Source organism: Alternaria arbusti (genome assembly GCF_024043155.1).
Source record: "Alternaria arbusti strain BMP 1465 chromosome Unknown scaffold_21, whole genome shotgun sequence".
Lineage (NCBI taxonomy): Eukaryota > Fungi > Ascomycota > Dothideomycetes > Pleosporales > Pleosporaceae > Alternaria > Alternaria arbusti.
In genome coordinates this window covers 282,474-305,990 of record NW_026249961.1, presented here as the reverse complement: position 1 = coordinate 305,990, position 23,517 = coordinate 282,474, and the positions used below count along the sequence as shown (strand labels likewise).

The 23,517-nt window shown below is 54.4% G+C and overlaps 9 protein-coding genes across 9 annotated transcripts; 4 read left to right on the top strand and 5 right to left on the bottom strand.

The window, feature by feature from the left end:
- Nucleotides 1-130: 130 nt before the first annotated feature.
- Nucleotides 131-1,344, bottom strand: J4E86_010354 (uncharacterized protein; the record flags this gene model as incomplete). The annotated part of the gene is made up of 2 exons (XM_051450853.1): nt 131-882; nt 942-1,344. The coding sequence occupies 2 exons, from the start codon at nt 1,342-1,344 to the stop codon at nt 131-133; spliced, it is 1,155 nt and encodes a 384-aa protein (XP_051298046.1).
- A 1,642-nt stretch (nt 1,345-2,986) lies between these two features.
- On the bottom strand, nt 2,987-3,604 carry J4E86_010353 (uncharacterized protein; the record flags this gene model as incomplete). Its single annotated transcript, XM_051450852.1, has 2 exons — nt 2,987-3,348; nt 3,547-3,604. 2 exons carry the CDS (start codon nt 3,602-3,604, stop codon nt 2,987-2,989), a joined length of 420 nt encoding a protein of 139 aa, XP_051298045.1.
- Nucleotides 3,605-8,458: 4,854 nt separating this feature from the next.
- Nucleotides 8,459-11,301, top strand: J4E86_010352 (uncharacterized protein; the record flags this gene model as incomplete). Its single annotated transcript, XM_051450851.1, has 3 exons — nt 8,459-8,570; nt 8,620-10,984; nt 11,031-11,301. 3 exons carry the CDS (start codon nt 8,459-8,461, stop codon nt 11,299-11,301), a joined length of 2,748 nt encoding a protein of 915 aa, XP_051298044.1.
- Nucleotides 11,302-12,161: 860 nt separating this feature from the next.
- On the top strand, nt 12,162-13,183 carry J4E86_010351 (uncharacterized protein; the record flags this gene model as incomplete). Its single annotated transcript, XM_051450850.1, has 4 exons — nt 12,162-12,168; nt 12,224-12,369; nt 12,421-12,879; nt 12,938-13,183. The coding sequence occupies 4 exons, from the start codon at nt 12,162-12,164 to the stop codon at nt 13,181-13,183; spliced, it is 858 nt and encodes a 285-aa protein (XP_051298043.1).
- An 806-nt stretch (nt 13,184-13,989) lies between these two features.
- Nucleotides 13,990-15,400, bottom strand: J4E86_010350 (uncharacterized protein; the record flags this gene model as incomplete). The annotated part of the gene is made up of 2 exons (XM_051450849.1): nt 13,990-15,101; nt 15,151-15,400. 2 exons carry the CDS (start codon nt 15,398-15,400, stop codon nt 13,990-13,992), a joined length of 1,362 nt encoding a protein of 453 aa, XP_051298042.1.
- A 287-nt stretch (nt 15,401-15,687) lies between these two features.
- Nucleotides 15,688-16,387, top strand: J4E86_010349 (uncharacterized protein; the record flags this gene model as incomplete). Its single annotated transcript, XM_051450848.1, has 3 exons — nt 15,688-15,705; nt 15,819-16,123; nt 16,225-16,387. 3 exons carry the CDS (start codon nt 15,688-15,690, stop codon nt 16,385-16,387), a joined length of 486 nt encoding a protein of 161 aa, XP_051298041.1.
- Nucleotides 16,388-16,925: 538 nt separating this feature from the next.
- Nucleotides 16,926-17,734, bottom strand: J4E86_010348 (uncharacterized protein; the record flags this gene model as incomplete). The annotated part of the gene is made up of 2 exons (XM_051450847.1): nt 16,926-17,417; nt 17,543-17,734. The coding sequence occupies 2 exons, from the start codon at nt 17,732-17,734 to the stop codon at nt 16,926-16,928; spliced, it is 684 nt and encodes a 227-aa protein (XP_051298040.1).
- A 335-nt stretch (nt 17,735-18,069) lies between these two features.
- On the bottom strand, nt 18,070-19,434 carry J4E86_010347 (uncharacterized protein; the record flags this gene model as incomplete). The annotated part of the gene is made up of 1 exon (XM_051450846.1): nt 18,070-19,434. The coding sequence occupies one exon, from the start codon at nt 19,432-19,434 to the stop codon at nt 18,070-18,072; it is 1,365 nt and encodes a 454-aa protein (XP_051298039.1).
- An 859-nt stretch (nt 19,435-20,293) lies between these two features.
- J4E86_010346 (uncharacterized protein) lies at nt 20,294-23,026 on the top strand (the record flags this gene model as incomplete). The annotated part of the gene is made up of 5 exons (XM_051450845.1): nt 20,294-20,342; nt 20,393-20,574; nt 20,623-21,790; nt 21,839-22,120; nt 22,167-23,026. The coding sequence occupies 5 exons, from the start codon at nt 20,294-20,296 to the stop codon at nt 23,024-23,026; spliced, it is 2,541 nt and encodes an 846-aa protein (XP_051298038.1).
- Nucleotides 23,027-23,517: the final 491 nt, after the last annotated feature.

Genomic DNA, 23,517 nt, shown 5'->3' with positions numbered 1-23,517 from the left:
TGGTATAGTCTTGTGTATTTACGAAATGTGGCATTTTCTCATGTCTATAATGTGTAGTTCATGGGTATCATAACGGCCCCAGCGTCCGATCAAATTCATCCTACTTTACATGCTGACCAAGCTTGCATACTCAGAGACCACTGTCCTTCCTCTCCCTCACTGGCCTCTTTGGCTTATCTTCTTCCTCCTTCTTCTTCTCACCCTCACTCAAATGCGTCCTCCGATCAATATCCAACCTCTTCTGAAAATACTCCCCAACACCAAATTCATCGTACCGCTTCCCCTCCTCTCTCAAATGCGGCACAACACTAACCTTTGCATCTTCATTCGGGCTAAAGAAGAACGGCATACTATACCTCTCTTCGCCCCCGATATTCTTCACTCTATGCACAGTACTCTGCCACGAGCCGCCCGTAACCAACTTGAGGAAATCCGCAATATTAACAACGAACGTGTTGGGTTGGGGGTGGACAGGGACCCAGATACCGTTCGCGTTCAGCACTTCGAGAGCTGGGTATGCGGTTTTGGATTGGCACACGAGCGTGAACCAGCAAAAGTCTGTGTGGGCACCGATTCCTACGTCGCTTTGACGCTCTTGGGGTGGGTAGTGGACGGCGCGGACGTTGGTCATGGGGTGTGTGGTTATGGTGTCGAAGTAGTCTTCGGGGAGGTCGAGAGCGAGGGCGAAGATGTGGAGCATGCGTTTGCTGAATTCGAACATGGATTTGTAGTAGCGGTAGATGGCTGAGCGCCAGAAGAGGGCGGACGGGTGGCTGGGCCATTGGTTGCGCGGGGTTTGTGGTGAGGGAGGGAGCGAGGAGATGAGGGAGAGTTGTTCTGAGTCGGTGAAGTCTTCGCCCATTAGGAAGCCTTCTTTTAGATCTAGATAGTGGTGTTAGATGGATGAGTGGTTGTGTGAGTGGAGGCAGTGAAGACATTACCTCCTCGTGTACTTGGGTCGAGTTTGCCTTCCAAGAAAGCTTCGTAACCCCTGAACTTTTCCGTCTTTTGGTTGTGAGTCTCCATTTTGACGTCGGTTGGTAACGCGAAGTACTCCTTCAACGCATCGAAAGTGTCTTCCAGTACATCATCGTCCACCCCGTGGTTCACTGCGTAGAAGAAGCCTATGTCTCGACATGCGACGCCGACTTCTCTGGCTAGCTCTTTCCTATCCTCCAGATCGTCCGAGTATATGCGTCTGAAGTCGATTTTTGGTAGTTCGGTGAACGTCTCTTTAGCAGCGGTGCCCTTGAGAACTGGTCTTCGACCAGGAACACCACCATCATGGTAATGGACCCATGTATCCGTGTACGTCTCCGTCTCGATAGTAGTAGTAGTAGACATATTGTGATAAACGATGAACTATCTGCTGCTCAGGTAGTCTTGAGGAGTGGGTTCATATAAAGCAGCAAGAAATTGCGAAGGCAAAAAGGTATACAAAGCCGGTAGTCCACTGCAGCGGGACGTACCGCAACCTTAATACGCAAGCCGACACTCTTCCTATCATAAGCCGAATCACATCCAACTGGGAAGAAAAACGTCGGCTAAGTTGAAGGCTGCACGAGGGCTCCTACAGACCAATCGTGCCAGCCCACGTCGTACAATGAGGCGTAGTTGTCGTAAGCTGGACAAACCACATACCTACGCATGAACGGTGTGGTGTCATCATGCCCAAGATTCCGAGGTTCACGCCCTCGGACAAGAGCGCATGCCGGGCAGGTCTATCGCCGCTCACCGGACTACTTGCCTACGTATGGACAGTGTGAAGCGGAGCAAGATCCGGAGCTGGTATAGGACCGATGCTGTGCATATACGGACCTCGAGAGGATGCGGAAGAGTACAGTAAGGTTGCTCTATGCGAACTGCTTCGCGTACTCTGGAGTACTGCGTCTGTCTACCTCTTGCGCGAATCAAAGTACTGTTTCAACCCCGTAGATGGTGTCTCTTCTCGACAGTCTCGCATATCAGCTGAACGTTCGCTGGACTCTCTACGTCACCCCCTTACACCCCCCACCAAAAGCATGCATCCCAATGAGGCATTATCTGCAGCCACAGTGTAGCGGTCGGACGACCCTCCATAAAGACAGGACCATACCAGGTGATGGAGGAGCGGCGCACTGCGTTGATAGCGTACCGAGCCATCGGATACCGGAGTTGAGCGCGACTGGAATGGGTTGTTAGTCCACCACGTTGGTAGAGGGCGGCTCGTATGTGGTGGTGTGCTCGTCAGAATCGGCAGTTGGAAGTGACACATTCGCTCGGAACACCTTTCCTGGGACTTGCATGGCGATACTGCAGTGCAAGGCTTCGAGAAGGTGCATTCAGACCATGCGCATGACGCTGTCTTGATGGAACAGTAGAAGGATGAGTGCCCCGCTGTGGGTAGTTGTCCCGGGTTGCAAATCCCCCGCGCATGACGCTTGCCTCTTGCCGAAGACCCTTTATGTGCGGAATACCAGCATCGTCCTATCAAAGCATTTCGCGAGGTCTAAAATAACTGACTGCCGATGGTGCTAACGAGAGGAGAAAAGCAAGTATTAGTGCGCAAATCGTATGTAAGCGGTGAAGGGACTGTATGAATGTTGGGATCGGCCATGTGATGATGTAATACTTGGGCACTCTCAGGCCGTTGGAAGACGCCTGCGTAGTATGCATGGACGCCCAATCAACACACTATCGTGATGAGAAAGCACGCTATCTCGAAAGAATGGCATGGCAGCCGCATCGAAAAGCTGATTAACCAAGCATGGCAGTCAGTAGGATGATCAAGCAACTGAATACCATTATGCTAGTTAGGTTAGACAATGTTGAAAATCATAGAAAGATACACCAACTCCTCCGCCCACAGACCAAAAGCCTTGCAATTCCGGGGATATCATGAACCGTAAAAGAGAAACCGAAAGCCTCATCGACCACTCCAGGTAGGCAGCGCATCATACACGGCTACAATGTACCATGATGTCGTTGACCGCTGAACAGGTCAGACTTATTTCTTGCCCAACTTGTTCAACAAATCCTTGCCCTTGCCGAGCAGGCCCTTGCCGTTGTCCTCGCGCTTCTCGTCCTCGCTCTTGCGCTTAGCCTCGGCGCTCTTTCGCTGCGCGGGTTGTCCATCGCCGATAATGTTGGCGGCACCTCCACGACCGTAGTGCTTGGGGCCTTGTGGCTCTGGGTGCGGCTTACTTTCGACGTCTTGGGCAGCGCGCGCAAGGTCAGGACGCTCGGGGTCGTTGCGCGCCATGTTTCCAGTTCCACCTCGGCCCGTGGTGTAGGTGTTGGACTTGAGGGTTGGGGTGACGAGATCTTCTGGCTTGGGGTAGTTGGTAGGGTCGTCTTTTGCGATGTTGCCTGCAAACGTCAGTGGTCGCTCAGACGCAGAAGCTGGTGAACAATCGCAGGCACTCCAAGGACTGCTTTGGCTATGCGACAGAGGGAGGCAGTCTTTGCGCGCTGGTGTGCGCTGCAAAGACAGACAGACCCAGCCGTTCCACTGCAAGCGTCGCGGAGTCGCGCTTAACGTCTGGAGGAAAGTATAGGTAGGCTTACCAGCACCTCCGCGCCCGTGCGACGCAACACGCTGGTACTCGTTCGGTCGAGTGGTCATCCTGGGCGAATTGTTGTTGTAATGAGCTTTGGGAGCACGATTGATAGCAGGCTGCTGTTGCAGGAGTGTGTTCGCTGGCGCAAACCGTGAAGTCGCAGCGGTTACTTGGGTACAAAGCGTCAAGGTGAGAGAGATTGAGCAAGGCCCAAGTGATGACGCGATGGCAGTCACAACACTTCTTATATTGACCGTGCTCTTGGCTCTTCCGCGACCAGCAAGCCAGGCGCAAGGACAAGACTTTCAAGGACTGTGCTCCGTTTTGCACGCCAGAAGGAATCGTGGTCGCTGAAGACCTTGGTGACAAGCACCAGTCGTCTGCTCGCGCCTGGGCACGACGCGCCGGTGGTGCTCATTCTGGTCGACTAGGCGGCACGTTGCTTTCTGAGCCGTGAAAATCTCCATGCTGTGCGCGTGCGTGACTCTGTTTTTGGGTTTCTGTGACTAACGTCTAGTTGCTGCTGCGGGGTCCATAAGCCGAGCACTATGGGCGGGAGAACGTCATGCTCGAGTCGAAAGACGAGACCTGGGAGTCGGTAGCGAGGTCATCAGGTATTTTGAGAATGTACAAAAAGCTGCCTGGAGGTTTGCTTACGACGCAAATGCGCGCATATATGATACAGGCACCCACGGGGAGCAGAAGCAAGCATGTAGGCGCGTCCACGCGGTACAGTAATCTCATTATCTATGCCAAGGCTTGGGCCAGGCAGCGTGGGGTAGAGATGCAGATACGCGAGCGAACACCCAGTTCAACAATCCCATCAACGTGAACCTTTCTTCCTCATAGCCCAATTTCATTGCGCAAGATATTTTCGAACTTGAAGTTGTGCGATTGTCATAGCCACGGAGTGTGGCTACTCATTATCTACTCTATGATACATGTCGTATGGAAGCGAATCCAATAATGCATCGACGCAATGCCCATCTATCTCGCCTGGAAGGCGCCAAACGAAAACCCGGCTATGAAGTGGCCCTGCTTTCTATAAAAACGCCGTCTATATCCCCAGAAAGCAATCGTTGCCATGCCCATTGCACATTCTCTTATTGTACAGCAAAAGAAGAATCCAAACACCCAAGATGCAATTGTTGTTACAGAATAATGAAGAAGTCGATGTCGAAGTAGGAAATGGTGTACCGGAAGGACGATGCGATGTTGCTGCTAGTTCAGGGCCAAAGCCGGGAATGGCATGTGTAGGAGTCGTTGGTGTTGTAGTTGTTTATGTCGATCTGGGTTTGTTTGGGAGTAACGACGGAGAGATGAAGTCGGTTTGTTTAGCTGAATGAAGGGAAGGAGGTATGATCTGGTCCATGTTAGTTTGAGAATGGGCATGGTACAAAGCAGTGGACATACCAAGTCAACTCCAAGGTCATTAGCCACCATCGCGAGGTTGGGGTTCTGTTCCTGCCATGGAAAGCAACATTGATGATGATAGTCTTGCGCCTGGGTTTGGTGCACCTCCGTCTCGAGGTTGGGGGTCGGCGTAGGAGGAAGTGTTGTTTTGCTCGAGGAGTCTCATGGTGGTGTGGTAGTTGTATATGGATTTGAGTTGGGGTTGGGGCTGAGATGGCTTGCTGATAGGCGTGGCTAAAGGTTGCGGGCTGTGGTTCGTGTAAGGTATGCAGGCAGAGTCAAGGTTGAGATGTGGTTGATGAGGTTTTAAGCCTTCGGAGGCGTTTGTATTGTCTATAAATCTATCCTGAGGCCTGTCGTAGTGCCTCAATTCCCGCCAGGAACAGGCAATGACTGCCTTCTTTCAGGCTGTGACGCAGCGAGAGTTGAGATTAATCCGCTCCGGTGATTCAATTGCTTGTCAAAAGAACCATGACTGCGCCACTGGAGAGGAAATTGAAAATGCTCATTGGGTGTGACCTGAGATACAAGGCGATTTCCAGGCTGCCTTCCTTCTAGCGTGCTTCCAGAAGGCTAACAGCCCTGTCTACCTCGATGGTGACTCCTTTAGTCACCGCCGTTTAGCAGCAGAGCCACGGTGTTGAAGCCGAATGACGGGCCAGGGCCCAATCTCCAGGCAGAAAAGCGGCCAGTGGATACCGAAAATGGTGAACTGACGTTCGGTGCCTAGTAGGGCTGGGTGAAGTTTGTGGGCACATGGGTTGCACAGCCGCAGCCTTAGAGCCACACCGCGGCGGGGCGCACACAAGGCACCCACAGGCAACTTCGCGGTTTGGCCTCTTGGATAAGTAGCAGCCCCAGGTCCTCCAAGTCGCCTCGGTCGTGTCGTTGATGACTCCTGTGCCTGTACTGCTCACCGGAGCAAACACAGCCCGGAGCAGCATTCTCCCGATCGGTCGTTGCTGTGGTGCTGCGCCTCGTGAAGCGATCTCAGCGATAGCGCGTCTGGGACCTAGCAGGGAGGACGGGGGCCAGGGGAAGGACAGCCGGATCGCGAGACAAAAGCGACGCGGTTGCACTGCAACATGCTGAGCAGCTTTTTTCCATGGCAATAAGGAATGCGAAATCGGTTTTCGAAACGGAACGTATGGTGCGCCAGCCGAGATGCAGGAGATGGTGGGTGGTTGATTGGTGGTGAAGGCGCAGCCTTTCTTTCATTTGTCGGCCTGGGTAAGCGGCTTTCCTGATGTGGCTGTTAGCAATGGAACTCCAGGACCATTCTTTTGGGAAACACTTACGGCCACCATCACCAGGCTGACCATTGCCGGGGTTCTTGGGTTTGTACATCGCGGAGACCATGTTGTCGGATTTGGCTGTGATAATGTTGTACGGGCGGTGTTCAGATTGGTGCAGGTGTGCTTAAGAGTGGGTAGAGGTGAGACTTTGTGTGAGACTTTAAAGATTCGCAAACGTTGTTTTGTATGGTAGCGGTGCAACAGGAGTGTCAGTACTTGTGACAGTGGACCGATAGCTGGGACATATATATTTAACTTCTGAAGTCATGGTCCTCCAGTAACTCATGATACTGACGTCTACCTTGGCCGTGTCCTCCATGATCCACGGGGCAACGGACGGGCCATCAGAGGGCACCCAGTACGTGGCCCTTCGGTGCGTATGGCAGGCACAGCCAACTGGAAGTGAAGCAATCGCACATTGCTTCTCTGGGATGACTCTTGGACGGCGTCTGAAAGGGGATGGAACAGGACAAAGCTGTCACCCCCACAATTCAGTGTGAAACAGCCAATCGTGGATCCGCCTCGCTGACCCGGTGTCTCAAAGAATCGTCGACAAGCCTGGCATCCGTGCCTGAATAACATAAGCTGTCGCGCCTATGTGAGGAAGGTCCTGGGGGACTAGAAGCTGCGGAAGCCGAACCCATTCGCTGCTTCACTCTCGCCATCCCTGCCCATCGAGGCCCGAGACCCAGCAGCACCCCTTCACAACCTTTCATAAGGTGTTTCTAGATGCCTTCTAGGTGCTTCGCCGAACAGCCGTTATGCCGTCATAGGACAGCGCGTCACCGCGTCTGAGGCCACGCGCGGTCCACCAGAGCCGCATGCGCTGGCGACACAAGATCACGAGGTTCCCGGATGCTGCTCCCAGACACGCTGTCACGTTCAAACGAGCCACGCCGCCAGTGCGCGCTAGGTCTGGATCGGTCGGCCCGCTCTCGGAGACGCAGGTACAGGCTTGGAGGGTGCGCCTACTGACGTCTCGCGAGCTTTCGTCGGCCAGAGAGACGGCCAGCCAGGGCTCCGTTTCATCCCTTTTGCGGATGACACCTGGGCAGAGAGCTGGACCTGTGGCCGTGGACAAGACTGGGAAGTTTACGCGTTCCCAGTGGCCACGCCCTCCTTCGGTGCCCGGCTGCGCCCCAGCGCCCTTTACCAATCATCGACACATTGGAAAACCGCGCAGTTGCTGCGACAACATGTCGGGGAAAGCCCTACAGGTCGCCCTGCAGTGCCCCTCAGGGAAGGACTCTATAGTAGCCTTTTGCCTGCTGAAGGACTCTTTACCTTTGCACCATAGCAACACGAAGTGAGCCTCCAAGGTCCTCCTGAGATCGCCACTCAGCATGCGCTGCACAGCCAGAGGACACAAAGTCTGAGTCGAGCACGAAGGACTACGGAAGTCCTCTGGTCCCAGGGGCTATAACCTTTCGGGTACCACGCGCGCCTCATCTTACAATAGCAACCAGATCTGAGACGATCTCAACTGTGAAAACCTTGGCTGGCGAGACTTTGAGTTGGTTTGGGTAATTCCAGACGCGCCGCTTGGCTGTAACTCGTGATTTGGGTTGCGCTTGCCGATGCACGTGTTGGACGTTAGCCAGACTGAAGTCTATCCTCAGAGACACTCATCTCGCGGAGGAGGGTTAACTACCCTCTATGCGCGCATCTGCGATCGATGCACAGCGACGCGCGTGTGCCGTCATGAAATGTCCGAGTTGAGAATGCCATGGCCTGCACAGTGCATTGGGCTCGCCCCAGAAGAAGCTTCATCTCTACGGCTTTACTTGCTAGTCAGTGCATCGCCATAGGGTTATGCATCCTCAGGTACAACTGTGGCGGTCGCGCATCGGTGCCTTGTTACTTTCACACTTTGCGCGTGTTGATCTGGTCGCGTGCCTGCCCAACACAATGCCTTGGAGCGTAATGGCCATCAACACCAGTGTTGCAGTATTCAGAGGAGAGGTTGACAGTGAATGTAGTCCACGCAGCCTTGCTTGCGTCATGTGTAGATTCTAGCTGCCGGGCGATCAATCTTGCGCCATGTTGGATCTACGAGACCCTGCCGCCAGCCGCCAGCCGCCAGCGGTCACTGCTCCACCCTGCCAAAAGCTCCCCGCAGCCACCACGCGCGAAGCATCGCTGGACCCCGATAATGGGAAAACACACGCACTCGCATACAACCACCACAGTCTCTACCGTGATATCTGAACCATGGCGACCAAGTCCAACTTTAAGCGGGCGGTGCCCCCGACACAGCCGTCCGTCCTCGCGTCGCTGAGAACCACGCAGTTGGTGCATGATTCCAAAGCTGTATTACCAGCCGGTAGGGAGACAGTGCCATACGAAGACCTGCGTCTGACGAAACAACGTAGAGCTCATCAATGCCATCCTCGACTACCTACCCGTCGCCGATATGTTCAGCTTCGCGCGCACCTCGAGACGCATGCGCGAGATGGTATACGACGATACCAGGTGGATTCAAAGACTTCGGAGCATGGGCTGCTGGAACGAAGCCGAAGCCAAACAACGATTCGAGGAATCCATGCGGAAAAAGCTCGAGGCACAAAAAGCGGAGGAGGCCCGGAGGTCTGGTGTGGCACTCAATGGCAGCACCAACGGGATGCCTCTGGGGGATGACGTACCTGGCAAGACAAGCATGACACTGTTCGATGCCACCATAGAGGAAGATATGCTGCGGAAGTCTCAGGAACACCGAAGTAGACCTCGCGCTACCACGCTGGACAAGGGCTTCAATGACATGACATTGTCACCTTCCGGGACGTTGGCACAAAGCTCGTACGCGGTGGATCCGCAGGCAGCTGTCAAGGTCCTTGCGAATGTACGCTCGATTCGAGGCATGGCGCGGCAAGAGTACGGCAAAGTCTACGGGGCGCTGGCCCCGTTCTATTACGACTTGGAGAGGTCAAGAAGTCATACAGACCCTATTCTATTTCGGACCTACCGCGATCCCGAGCAACAGGCTCAGATGCTGGCGCAGCTCAAGATATTTGCAAAAAGTGATTATGCGCAAGGTTGGAGCCAGCGCGAGGAGAAACTAGACACGATGACTGGCATTTTCGAGAATGCTGTACTCCGAGAGTTTGAGCAAGGCTATGCAGACAAAGACTTTGACGGACGTATGAAGAGATTTGCTACCGTCCTCGTGGCTCTAAACGGCGGCGCGGCATGTTTGGACTCTTTTATTCACAATCACCCTTTGATGTTGGAGAAAGAGAAGCTCGGTGACCCTGCAGATTGCCTACGCAACGAAGTGCTGACACTGGAACCATCCCATGAGTTTTTCAGAGGACTGGCAAGTGCGCTCAACGAAGAAGCAGACATTATCGATCGTGTCTTTCCCCCCACTGTCGACGTGCTACAAACCTTCTTTGAGCGCGTTGCGGATGACGTCATCGCCGAATATCTCACGACTTTGTTCGACGAGGCTCACGATGTAAGCATCGAAGCCTACCTGAAAGCCGTTGCGGGACTCTATGAGCAAGCCCTACAACTTGCAGTCTCATTACATCCTACCAATGCATCGAAGCCCGATTTCCGCGAAGAGGCCATGCGCATCGTGTCTCGTTGCTTTGAGCAACACATCGACCTTTACCTACAAGAGGAGTTAGATTACTTCAAGCGAAAGTCAGCTGCAGAGGTCGACCTGTGGGAGAAGCGTTTAATGGAAGAAGAGCAGAGCACCGAAACGTTATACATGGCCAATGTCAACAGGAAAGCTGTTAAACAAGACTTTCTATCATCCTTCAAGAAGGTGGTCATGATGCCGGTCAATGTACTCCCAACTATTGGCGGCTCTAGTGCTAGCAAGCCCAACGAAAGCGTAACTGGCATGAACGGCACTAATACTTTGGACCCTACCTCAAGACTCGGTACTCCTCTTTCTGGTGAACGGTCGCCTACGCCGCGAATCGAAGCCCCGACCACTGAACTTGCCGCCAAGGCAGCAATCATGAACTCGCGTTTAGAGGGCATCCGATCGCTGTTTAGTATCGAAGTGGCGCTGAACCTGACACACATGGCCAAGTCCGGGTTGGAAAGAGCCGCGCGATTTGTTAGACTTGGTGGCCAATCTGGTGAAGAGGCGAAGGAACAATCTGAGCAGATCTTTATCAACCTAGTCCAGATTCTCGGCAACCGCCATATGAAGTTGGGTTTCGACAAGGCTGTCAGTCATTTGGCTGACTACAAGCCGCGAGAAGTCGCGGATCATAGCAAAGAGGGCGTTGCGCCACTGGTAGCATTTTTGGAACTGGTCAACGTTGGGGACTTGATCCAACAGATGGTTGAGGTGTTCTATCTCCAGGAGCTTGTGGCTGCCAATTTGACCGACCGCGACGATTTCCTCAGCCTTGCCGCAAAGGAGAAGAAGCGCTTTGAGGCTATGCTGGACGAACGTGTCGCTGCAGGTCTCAACAAGGGTATCGATGTGCTGATGGACGAAGTGGAGTATCTCTGCGGCACTACACAACACCCATCCGACTTCAATCCTCCCGTTGGGCCCAACGGGCAGGTGCATATGTCCGACATTGGACCTAGCCAGACGGCAACGAAGATTGTGGAAGTTGTTTCGTCACACACAAACATGCTCATCGGCAGCACAGACAAGAACGTCCTGGACGTCTTCAACCAAGAAGTTGGTGTGCGCTTGTTCACTGCTCTCTGCAAGCACTTGAAACGTCAGAGAATCAGTGTGGATGGCGCCATCAAACTCATCAGGTATGACACATGATCCGTAGACCTAGACATGAACTAATCCCAGCAGTGACATGAATGCATACAACGCGTACATCGTATCGCTGCGCAATAAGCCCCTTATGCAGTACTTCGCCGCGCTTCGCGAACTCTCTCAGATATATCTCATCGACGCAAAGGAAGCGAAAGAGATCGCTACCATCATTGCCGACACGGACAGATACCACGGCATATTCCGAGCAGAAGAGGTGTATGAGTTCGCGGAGAGAAGAGCGGATTGGTATCAAATTAAAAGTGCGGTGGAAAAGCAGATGTATGGAGTAGGCTGTCTGGTTATGTGAAGTTGTTGGCGGCTTCAACCATGGAAATGGCGTCGACTCGAATGGTTCCAAGGTTGAAAGCGAGGCTGTTGGACCCAGACTAGTGGCATACATAGATTACCGCATTTGGCATGAGAACCAACAAATACGCAGCTTGCAGCTTGTGCAGGCGATGCGATGCTTGACGGAAAACCTATATTTCTGACAATTGCGCGCGTGGAAGCGCTGTGAGACCAACAAGAGCGTCGGAGTTGCTTTTCTTTGTCGGATCGAACTACTTAGATGGTCGTGGTTCCCAGCCTCCATCGGCGTACCTGAGCTAGACGGCGCCCGTGCATTCGACTTCACACCTCATCGCGCATACTGCAACGATCCATGAACCTTAGTTCTGTTCACCTGCCCCGTTCATCTCCACGACAGCACCCAAGCTCCGCTGCACCCATTTTCTAAATTTGAGCCTCTTCCCACACGAGATTGCTGTCGCTTGCCAGTGCCTGCACCCCACTACGGAACTACCCTTTTGAGGCGCCCGACGTACTTGGCTGCCCGGGCACCTTCGCTGGCCCTCTCTCACCCGTCTTGGAGTTTATTGCGCGACGACGCTTGCCGATCGCTACGTGAGAGCCTGGCGACATTCCCGCCATACGCGACGCTCTCTACGTATCTTCTGCATCCATCCACATCTTAGGTCCCATTGGTGGTTCCGCGACCCTGGTACCAACCGCGGTTCTTTGCACGACATAGCCACCACGAACATCGCAGCTGCATCGGAGCTCCGCGATAATTTGTGGTTTGGAGACTGCTCCCCGCGGCGACCACCTCTCTACCTACAGCGTCTACCTTTGCAACTTCTTGCTGTCGAGACTTGAAATATCGCAGCCATGGCAGGTACGTGCCCGCTTGCCGTCTGCTACGCGTATGTCTACATTCTAACGTGTCACAGCAGACCCTCTCCCCGCCGAAGTGCAAGCTTCCTACTCCGTCATTATCGACGAAATCCTACGCGCCAGCGACATAAACACTATCAGCGCAAAGCGCATACGGAAGGGATTACAAGAGAGAGTCGAGGATGACCTTTCACAGCAGAAGGTTTGAAGCTCAATATAACATACAGCGGCATATACTGAGACTCGCAAATAGGACCAGATTACCGTGCTCATTATGCAGCGGTTCGACAAGTTCAACAACGAGCAGAATGGCGGGTCCGAGGTTTCTGAGCCTATACCCACAGTCGAGACTGGCGCAAAGGCCTCGAATGACGATACCTCCGACGTCTCCCACAACAAGCGATCGCCGCCCGATGACGAGTCAGCGCTGTCTGAGGTCGAAGATGTTGCGCCTCCTAAGAAGAAGGTCAAGAAGACCAAGGTCAAGGACGAGGATGACGATGCTGCATTCGCGGCGAGATTACAGGCTGAGGAGAATGCGCGCATGGGTAGGGCGACACGCGGCGGGAACACTAAGCGGAAAGTAGCTGCGCCGAAGAAGACCAAGACCAAGAAGAAGAGCTCGACCAGGATCAAGGATGAAGACGACAGCGACATCGCATCAGGTAGTGGAGGCGAGAAGAAGAGCCCGAGCCGGAAAGGAGGTTTCCATGTAAGTCAACCTCATCTAGTCTACATCATCACCCCAAGTCAAAGCTAACCACACCCAGAAACCCATGGCCCTCTCCCCAGCCCTCTCCGAACTCCTCGGCGAAACTCAGCTCTCGCGCCCCCAGACCGTTAAGAAGATATGGGAGTACGTCAAGGAGCGCGAGCTACAAGACCCGGACGACAGGCGCCAGATCCGCTGCGACGACGCCATGCGTGCAGTCTTCAAACAAGACCGCGTCCACATGTTCACCATGAATAAGATTCTTAACCAGAATCTCTATGCCGTCGACGAGGTCGTTGACTGATCCGTCTGGTCCATCAACTCATCATACTTTGAACTCCACGCTTCCCGACGCATACATGTCCGGCAAGCGGAAGAGCAAGTAAATCTAATCTACACAACCACATACTGCATCCCACAAACCCCACATCCGTCCTCTTATTACGACAACATCACGAACATCCGTATCCATCCGCGACAGTCACCGACGCTCAGAGTCACCCGTCGTCATCGTTTTCCTCAGTCTTACTTGATTCTAGCAGCATGGCGCATTTACGGTGTTTTCCTCCTTCTTGGTTTCCAGAAGCGCGCATCTTGGCCCCCTCCCTTTGTGTGTAGGGACTGGGGTACATGGGGTCTTTCTTCATACTATTGTCTTTGCGTAAGCTTTTCCTTGAACCAAAAGAGAAACTGGATGGATGGCTTGGCTGGGGAAGGGAAGGCAGAATGGGTATATGCTTGAGAAAGACAGGGGCAAACAGTTGGTGGGACTGGAGGAAGGGTCGCTTCCTCTGGTCGACGACGTTTGCTACATCTTAATGAAATGCTATTATCAACTGGACAGTCTGTTGTCGGTGATTTTACATTGGTGGTATATGACTTGATGTGTAGTAGTGACAGTGAAACAGGTGGTGTTTAATACAAGTACAATCATGCTATGTATTGTGCACTGTAAGCCACCGTGATAGCATGTAGACCAAAATAATCATGCGCGTGTAAAACAAAAGGTATCAAATACCGGTACTCCGCAACCCATTAACAGTACAATGACGAACAAAGTGGTCATCCGCAGACATTTTGATATCCCATCTCCAAACTGTCCACGACGGCCTAGAAACCTTCAGGGAGTTGAAGCTGGAAATTCTCGTGGTCTTCATCGAGTGGATCTTCACCGTGTAGCTGCGTGTTGAAGCTATTCATCCACGCGTCGTCGTCCTCGTCGTCGGAGCGTGAGAGAAGCAACAACTCCATTTCACGCTCTAGATCTTCAGCTGTGCGGCGGGGCTGCTCTTCTTCTGGAGGTGTGACAAGTGTGGCATTGGTGGAAGTTGAGCTGCAGCGAGACACGGGGCCGCGACCTCGCATGGTACCAGTGTTTGTGCTGGCACTGCGAATATGCGTCGAGGAGGCGGGTCGGGGGCCAGCGGAGAAAGGAGCGGGCTTGGTGACGTTGGAGAGAGGCTTGCGTGCAGCTGGGGCTGCGCGTCCGGCGCGGCCTTGGGCGTAGCCGATGGTGCTCTTGGAGGCTGCTACGGCGGATGCTTGACGGGATGCTGTGAGCTCGGTGGGCGTCTTTGCTCCCTTCCTGCCTGCGACTAGGCCAGTGGGTACGCGCGACTTTACAGCTGCAGTGGGAGCAGCGTAGCTAGGCTTGTACGGTGGAGAGAGAGCGGCGGCAGCAGATCTGGCTCGCATGGTCGATGGTCCAGTGGCCGCTTTCCTGAGGGCAGCAGGTGCCTTCGGGGCCTCCTTCTTGGGCTCCTTGATACCGTAGTACTCCTTCGTCTCCGCATCGTCCTTGGCCATCTGCGCCGCGAGTATCTTATCCATCTGCTCATCACGCTTCTTCCGACCCTGCTCTATCTCCTCCTCGAACTTGCGCTGCTCACGCGTCCTTCCATCGTCCTCAATTGGGTTGTGGTAGGCTTGCCAAATGCCGCGGACCATGTCCTGGTTACTGAGTTTGGGCATGGTCCAGTTCTTGGGTAGGTATTCGTCCATGTCATCTTCGAGTGGGACCTCCTTCGGGGGCATGTATTCGATCTCAGGCACGTCATCTTCGGACTCTTGCGCGACTTCCGGCTGGTGGACCTTGACTTTGGGGCGGCGCAGGCGAGGGCTGAGTTTCTGTGTCTTTGCGGAAGAGAGGGGCGCTGGGGTTCCAAAGGGCCTCGATTTGGCGTTGGTCGTCTTCATGCCCAGCGGCGCGCGCGTGCGCGGACCTAGACGTGTCAGTTGGCGTCTTGCGCAGTCTGCCATCTCTCCTCTTACCGGCTGGCGTCACGAAGGCATTCTGGTCGATCTTGCCGCCCTTGTTGGTGGTGAAGAGCTCGTTTCCCTTGCCCGCTTTGCCCACGGCATTTTCGTCGTTGAGGGGGATCTTGAAAGGCGTCTTGGGGGCTTTGTTGCCGGGTGTTTTGGCGTTTAAGCCCTTGAGGCCGGCATTGAGCGACTTTCCCGCCGCACCCGCGTGCAGATGACGGACGGCGTTCTCCTGGTCGTTTGCTGCGAGAGTAGCCATTCTGGGGGTTACATTGAGCGAGTCGTGTGGCTATCGCTATCGGGTGTTGAGTGTTTACGGCCGGTTGCTAGGGCGGCAGCAAAGAGGGTCTGGGCTTCGCACAGGGTCCGGGCGGAGGTAGCGCCTGCCCGCATTATCAGCTTGCCCATCCGCTTGCAGGAGACAATTCTTACAACAAAGCACCACCGACCGTACCACATCCCTACATAAGCTGCAGCTCCTTTGCTCTCCTCACCTGCAAACACCACACAAACACCTGTCGCCCGCACCACACACCTCCCGCAGCTATGGATCAGATCAAGAAGGTGAGTCCACGCATACCCCGCCAAATCCCCTTTCTTTGGTACCCAGTCCACAGCCGACGCCACAATGCACGCCTGTCGTACCAAAGCAGCCGCTGATATGACGTTCTGCACAGCGCATGGAAGCTCTCCGCGTCGAGGCGGACGAGAGCAGCGCCCGCGCCGAGGAGTACAAGGCCAAGATCAAGCAGCTCGAGTCGGAGACGACACAGAAGGAGCAGGAGATCACGTCGCTGACGCACAAGAACTCCGTTCTCGAGAGCGAGGTGGAGAAGCTTGAGGGGCAAGTCAAGGTCCACAAGGACGAAGCTGGTGCAGGTGCTCAGGCCGGCACCCAGGCCGAGAGCCTCCAGCGCAAGATCCAAGTTCTCGAGGAAGAAGCTGAGGAATCGGACAGGACTATCCGCGAGCTCAACGAGAAGTACGTTCATTCACCCTCTGATGCCGTTGCTGTTCCCCTTTCCTATCTACCCTCCACGCTTCCGGCCCCTGATCTGCAGCCACTGACACGTCACCCTCCAGGCTCCGCCAAACCGACGTCAAGTCCGGCCACTACGAACGCAAAGTCCAAGCCCTCGAGCAGTCCCGCGACCAGTGGGAAACCAAGTACGAAGAGATGGCCAAGAAATACGCCGACACCAAGAAGGAGCTCGACGACTTTGTCAAGGAGATCGGTAACATCTGATCTCGCTGTCGTCTCTCTTTTGCGGTTGTTGACTGTATCTAGTCGAGTTCTGAGTCGAGCTTCGATATCGTCCCTCTGCGGATGCCGATTTCGAGCGCGTGCGACAAGAGGAACGGTCCGTGGTGGCTAGTAGTGGCGGAGGATGATTACCACGGCATGCAGTGGAGCTTGGAGAAGAGGCAGATTTCACATTACATTCCCCCGTACCCCCTACCCTACCCTAAACCCCTATATATCTGTTTCTTTCCTGCGGCTGCTTGCTGGGCGGGCCTTCGCTTTAGATAATCCCTGAGCGAATACATTGTTGGCGGTTCCTGACACCTTTGTCTTTGGTACTCACATGTGCTTTGCCAGGTCTGACCAAGGAGCGGTGAACGACCCACTGCAGTTATGCAGTGAAATAATGCTGGACTTGTGCAAAACACGACCATGGCAGCGCACCAACATGCGGGGTTCAGCTTGACTTCGTGAAGGGGTATCATTGTCTTGCCGTGTATAGTCACTAGCTTTCTTTCCAACAAGCAACACATCTACCAGTCTACTTGTTCTCCCTAGCCTCCTTCTGCTTCCTCTTCTTCATGCCCTGCTTCATGCGCTCGGCCTTTCTCTCCGTCTTGGTCTCATACCTAAACTTCTTCTTCTTCTTCTTTGGCCTCTCGCTATTCTTCGGCCACGCCTTTGTCCACACCCGCTTCTTGCTCTCTTCTTCCGCCTTTTTCCTCTCCTCGTCTGCTTTCCTCTTTGCAGCAGCCTCTTCGTCCTCTTGTCCCTGTGTTGAAAACCCGGCTTTGGATATGCCCACGCTTTCTATCGTGACGGTTGTGTATTTGTCTTCGTCGATGTATTCGTCTTCCTGGTTTATAGGCTCTGGTTCTTGGAAGCCTGTGAATTCTTCCTCGTCATCGTCGTCGTCGTCATTGGCGGATGTTTCGCCTGCTTCGCTGAGGTCGAGGTCGCCGTTGGCTTGTTTGACAAGTCGGTTTACTTCCTCAACGTGTCTCTCTAGGTCGATTTTGCGCTGTTCTCGGAGCTGGATTTTAGGGTATCGTTAGCCTCTGTACTGTTCTGAATACAAACCAGAGATGCGCCGGTGACAGAAAACGAACGTCTTTGTCGTGCAACCTTAGAGATGGGACGTCGCAATCGTGTGCTTACCTCGCGTCTAAACCTCAGCTTCTCCTCCTTCTCCCTCTTCATATTCTCCTCTTGTGCATGCTTTATCCGTGCAAGTTTGCGCTTGTGGAACCCGGTGAGGTATTCTTCGCGCGCTGAAAAGTCAAACTCGATCTTTTCGGGGACTGCGACGGCGATTTTGCGCTTCTTCGATGGCGGCGGCGCGTTCCTCATGACTGCAGCTTGTGTTGAGTGCAATCTGGAATGTGGGGCTCGGCGTGATTTGGCTCGTTGCTGTCGCTAGATGTTCGCAGAGAATGGTGTCGGAGTTTGGGAAAATTACCTGGCTGACAGGGATCTGGGAGTCCAGGTGGGGCCGAGGTCTTTTGGCGCTACGCCGTCTGGGGACTACCATGAACCCTGGAAGGCAGCCCTGGAGGATCGTGATGTGATTACTGTCTAATTGCATTCCGATCAATTGAGATTTATTGTTCTAGAATCATGATGACTGGAAAGGTCCTTCGCAGCCTTAAACAGGATGCGCGCTGGGTATGGCGACTCCCATGTGTCTATGCATCTATTTGCGTTCTTTCACCAGCCAGGCCAATGCTTTCTTGTGAGGGAGCATTTGCACCATTGGATTCTTTGTCTAGTCCTAGAATCTTCCTCCGCCACGAAAGTGATTCTAGGTGCTTCTTCGCCTTGTGCGTGATACACAGAGCCGGATCAACGTCCTGAAGGCCAGTCTCTCCAAACATGGCAAGAACCATGAGGCCTAGGAAAGAATGATACATGTCGGGTGGGTCTCCTGTGACTTTGCCGAATCCTCCCACGAGATGTTGCGTTTTATCTAGTAACCACTTCCGGATCGGTTGCCGATCGACAATATTTAGATGACCGAGGAGTTGTAAGGGCGTGCAGGTCCAGTAAGCATAGCATGTATCTGCTACCTTGTTACATCGACCATTCACTCCAACCCACTCGAGTTCGAAGTGAATGTGAGGCCGTCCTTTTGTGTTGGTTTTTGCCTGTACTGATGGGTAGGCGCCCAGCTTGACAAACGTATGCGCGTCATGGCAGGTTTCTGACGTATCTGTCTCGTCATTCATAGTATCCAAGCCGTCGTCCTCGTCTAGAGTCAGCGTCTGCCGTGAGACGAGCCAGTGCAGCGTCTTTGGGACGTCGGTTACTCCGCGGATGACACCGTCCGGTTTTTGTGATGGAGGTAAGGGCAGACGATCCAAGAAAGCCAGGGCAGCGATGGCGCAGCAGGTGAAGCCCGCATGCGCTTCATGGTAAGGCGATTCCGAGATGCCTCCGTCGTAGCACTCTGCTTGTTGGACACACGTGACGAAGTTGTCAACATCGACATCTGGAATACCCTCACACGGTCCCTCGAGGTTGCCTCGAAGTATCCATCTGATAGCTGTAGCCATGTAGCCGAATCTTGAGTCGTTACCGCCATGAACGTAATCGCCATCGCCCAAAGTCTCCCCAAAGCTACCCTCTGGTCTCTGCATCTTGACCAGCCATGTCAAGATCTCCTTTCTCTTGACCCTCTCCAGATCATCTCCCAGTACGACCAGCGTCAAGAGGGCAAAGAAAGTTCCAGGAATATGGGCAGGGTCCCAGTTCTTGTTTTCTTCGCTTCTGAGCTCGCCGTAGTTGGACCCTGGCCACGGGCGGAAGCCGCCTTCAGGCAGTTGGCAGCTGTAGACCCATTCGATGTGCCCATGGCGCTCCTCGGCTGACAAAGCAGCGTCTAAATCTCCCAGAATGTCGAGAGCGGACACGGTGAAAAGGGCCAACAGCATGCGGTTGGAGTCATTGCTGGTGTAGAAGTGCGGCAGCAGAGTCTTCAGGTTCCGCCGCCAGTACTTGATGTGGCGGGCATAGTTGAGTTGTGTGTTGGCATCAAAGGCAGCTGGAGCCATGATAGGGAGAAGAGGTGCGTGGACCCGGGGGCGTTTGCCGAGCGAGATCTCGGTCCCGCTGCGAGGCGTGAGTTTTGATGGCGGGGCTGACCTGGACGGCCAAGGCGAATGTTTGCGCAGAGTATGTAAGACGGATGAATGATTAGCGGAGACTTGACTTTCTCCTGAATGGGCCTGTAATAAGGCTTATTCCGCGTGCAGGGTTAGTCTGGCAGTGATGACGGAGCCCCGCAGACGTCGCGTCTGTCAGTGTTCGGAGCAGTAACTTGTCGATTTAGGGGACCTGGCAGGGCGACAGCATTAGCCCAGCGACTGGCGATGATGCATAGACGGTAGTAGGCGCGGGCTCGGACTAGTCTACCACATCGTATGCAGGGGCCGCGCTTGGGGGTCGGTGAATTGCGTGGGTATTTATATCGTCCGCTAAAGGCGAAATGTCGGAAGCGCGCAAGATTGGTAGGCTTGCCTGACGGTGCCAGGGCTGTCACGACAAACGGCCACATGCAGGGGTACATGAGACATCGTTCAGCTCTCAGCTCTTCTGCAGTCGTGCCCCAGCTGCGGCCTGCAAAACCCTCCTGACACCGACGTGCCTCAGTCAGTCACTGCCCTCGCTTCCCCGACGCCGCCGCCGCCGCCCGTGTCGAGTACCACTGCGCTGCGCCCACTCACGACGCACTGCCCGTTACGCGAGTAGCCTCTTTGTAGGGCGACGTCACCCACGCTCGAGCACCGGGCCTGCGCTTGCGTGTTCCCCAGACTCACTTCTCCGCGCGCTCACTACGGCCGTTGACCGACCACACCCGTACCAGTACCCAACTTGGTTGTTTCTTTTTGATACCCCACTTCACACCAAGCCATGACGACGGGCTTTGCGGCCTCTTTTTGGTCGAGCGACTATGCCGGAGGTAAGCTGCAGGCGCACCCAACACCACCCCGCGCAGGCTAACTCTCGCAGGCTTGGGCGTCCTCTTTGGCAAGCTGCAGCAGGGCGTGCAGGAAAACCAGCAGATTCTGACCGTGGCCCGCATGCGAGCCGATGCCGAGGAGGCGTACGGAAACAGCCTGTCCTCGATTACACCAGCCACAGATCGCATAGGCGGGGGCTTTAGCAGAGATGAGGGCGCAAGCGTGCGCAAGGTGCGTGAGCAGGAGACACGGCGACAACCCCATGCTAACTGGCACTAGGCCTATGAGGGCGTGCGCACCGAGATGGAGGCAGCCGCCGCAAACCACAAGAAGATTGCGTCCAACATCCGTGAGCTTGTCGTGAACCCGTTCGGTCGCTGGTGCGAAGCGCATGCCGCCCGCGTGCAGAACTCCCAGGACGACCTCCAATCGCGCATCAAGATCCACGACCGACAGGCCGATGCTGTCCGCAAGTACCGATCGCAATACTACAACAAGTGTCGGCTTGTCGAAGACCTGGAGGAGGAGGACAAGCTTGCTTTTCAGGACCCCCAGAGCGAGGCCGCACAGAGCCCCAAGATGAAAGTGCCTACCATAAAAATGTCGGAGCCGGAGAATGAGGAAGAGGAGCCCATTGACCTTGGTGACGAGACGTACCAGCCCGACCAGATCAAGAAGATCCTCACGCACATGCTGGACAACATCAAGATTGCAGAGGTCAAGGTTCCCATTCTCGGCACCTACCAGAACTGCTCAAGCGGTGCCGATATCACCGAATACATCCAGAAGCACATGGCAGCAACCACCGTGAGTTATGCCGAGCGCATTGGTCAAGACCTGGTAGCACACGGCTTTCTGCGCCTAGTAGGAAACGTGGGAAACACATTCGCCAACAGCTCCCGCATGAACTACCAATGGAAGCCCAAGACGTTCCAGGTGACCGGACTGCCTGAGAAGAAGCAGCCTCTCGCCCGCTCTTCTACCACTATGTCTAGCTCCTCAGCCGACAGCATTGCCGTGGACTCGCCCGTCTCGACCGTGCAGGAATACCTCCAGGGGTGGAACCCGCTCAACAACCAGTACCCGAATGAGACACCAGCAGAGAGGCTCAGGCGGGAGGCACACGAGTCCGATGAGCGCTACAAGGCATCAGTCAAGAAGCTTGACTCGCTACGGTGCAATTTGGAAGAGGCTATGGTGGACCATCTCAAATTCATGGAGCGTTGCGAATTGGACAGGCTGAAGGCTATTAAGGCGGTTATCTTGGATTTCTCTGGCGCTGTCAGCAACGTAATTCCCAGTCTGCAGAGCACCGTCGACAAGATGATGCTGTTCCAGGAGACAGTCCAGCCCCTAGGCGATCTCCGATACATGCTCGAGAACTACAGGACAGGGCCATTCGTGCCTAGAGTCACGACTTATGAGAATTACTACAACTCAGTAGACGGTACGTCACGATGTATATCGAGATGCAACTATATACTAACAAACACAGAACAAACATTCGGTGTAGATTTGGAGGCTCGGGCTCGCTCAGACAAGAAGCGTGTTCCGGTACTCATTACGACAGTTCTCACCTTCCTGGACAACCACTACCCCGACTTGGAGGGTGACGAAGCACGCCGTGGCATCTGGCTCGTTGATGTTCCTCTGGCGCAGACTCACACCCTCCGAGCTGAGATCAACACTGGAAAGAGGTTCCCAGATGAACTACTCGAGAAGTACGATGTACCGATTGTTGCGAGCGTCCTCAAACTCTACCTGTTGGAACTTCCTGGTAGGTGTCAACTCTGCATCATCAGATCCTTTGCTAATTGTAACAGACTCACTGGTTTCTTCTCACGTCTACGAGATTGTCAAGACCATCTACAGCACCACCGCTACAGATGTCTCCGAAGAGACTCGGGTCTCTGTTCTGCAATCTACCCTTGGCCAACTCCGCCTCGCTAACATCGCAACGCTCGACGCGATCTGCACACACTTCACTCGTCTCATTGAGTTGACATCGGCCGACGAGACTTATGTTACAGCACTGGCCAATGCACTCGCGCCATGCATCTTGAGGCCAAGGCAAGAATCGAGCTTGACGATGAACGAGCGCTACAGCTACCGCCTCGTCCGTGACCTTTTTGCGCACAAGGATGCCATTTTTGGAGAGTTGAAGCGCGCGAGCACGCTCACCCACTCAGCCTCGGGCGCACAGCGCCCACGCGCGATCTCGACGGATGAGAGCAACCGACGAGCAAACATGGAAGAGCGCCAACGAGCCATCGCAGCTCAACGCTCTCCTCGTGCGGTATCACCAGCACCTGGTTCGCGTGTCTCCGGCTCGCATCGCCGTGACCGAAGTCAGACTCGATTCCCCGTGAACACATCGTCACCAACCGAAACGCGAAGGAGCAAGGGAGATCGTGGTTCTCTTGAAGTACCTGGAAGCGACGACAGCCCTACCAACGAAGAAGTCACTGCAACCACCAATGGTACAACAGAGCCCGCAACTGTTTCTGTTCCTGTTCCTGCTCCCGCCGAGCACCCAGCGCCATCAAGTACCCGGGTGCCTTTCCCACGGAAACATGCAGGCAGCTTGACGAGGGGCAATCGGGACTCTACCGGCAGCTTGAGGAGTGACGACACAGCAGCGCCAAGAGGTGTCACGCTGGAAGACAAGCCCATGGACGACTAGTGGTAGACATGGCCTAACTCCAGCAAGCACCTTGGTTAGGAAGTGAAATAAGAAGCCTACACCGCCCGGCCCGCCCAGAGACTCCCATGTATACTAAAAAGTAACACACCGGGAAACTAGCTAGGGACCCTGAGAGCGAGGTAGCATGAAGGGCAGTCGCACGGCACCTGTGGAAGAGTGAACAGCGTATGTAAAGGCTGTATGATATTTCGGGACGGGAAAACTGGCGGCATGTCTGATGGTCGTATGTGAAATGCAGCATGATAATCACGAGTGTAGACGGCTATTGCAATATGAAGTTTATCTAGTCTGCCCTGCTTGTTGACGTTGGCGGCTCCGTCCGTACCTGAGGCTAACCAGGGTGACCAGGACGCTAGACTCAGCTGTCAGAAAAGCCCAGACCCCATCGTCACACTCGCATGCTGAGTTCCAAGGCGGAGCAGCATGGAATCGACATGGGGGTCAGCTGTGTGGCTGGGCACCGGCTGCCC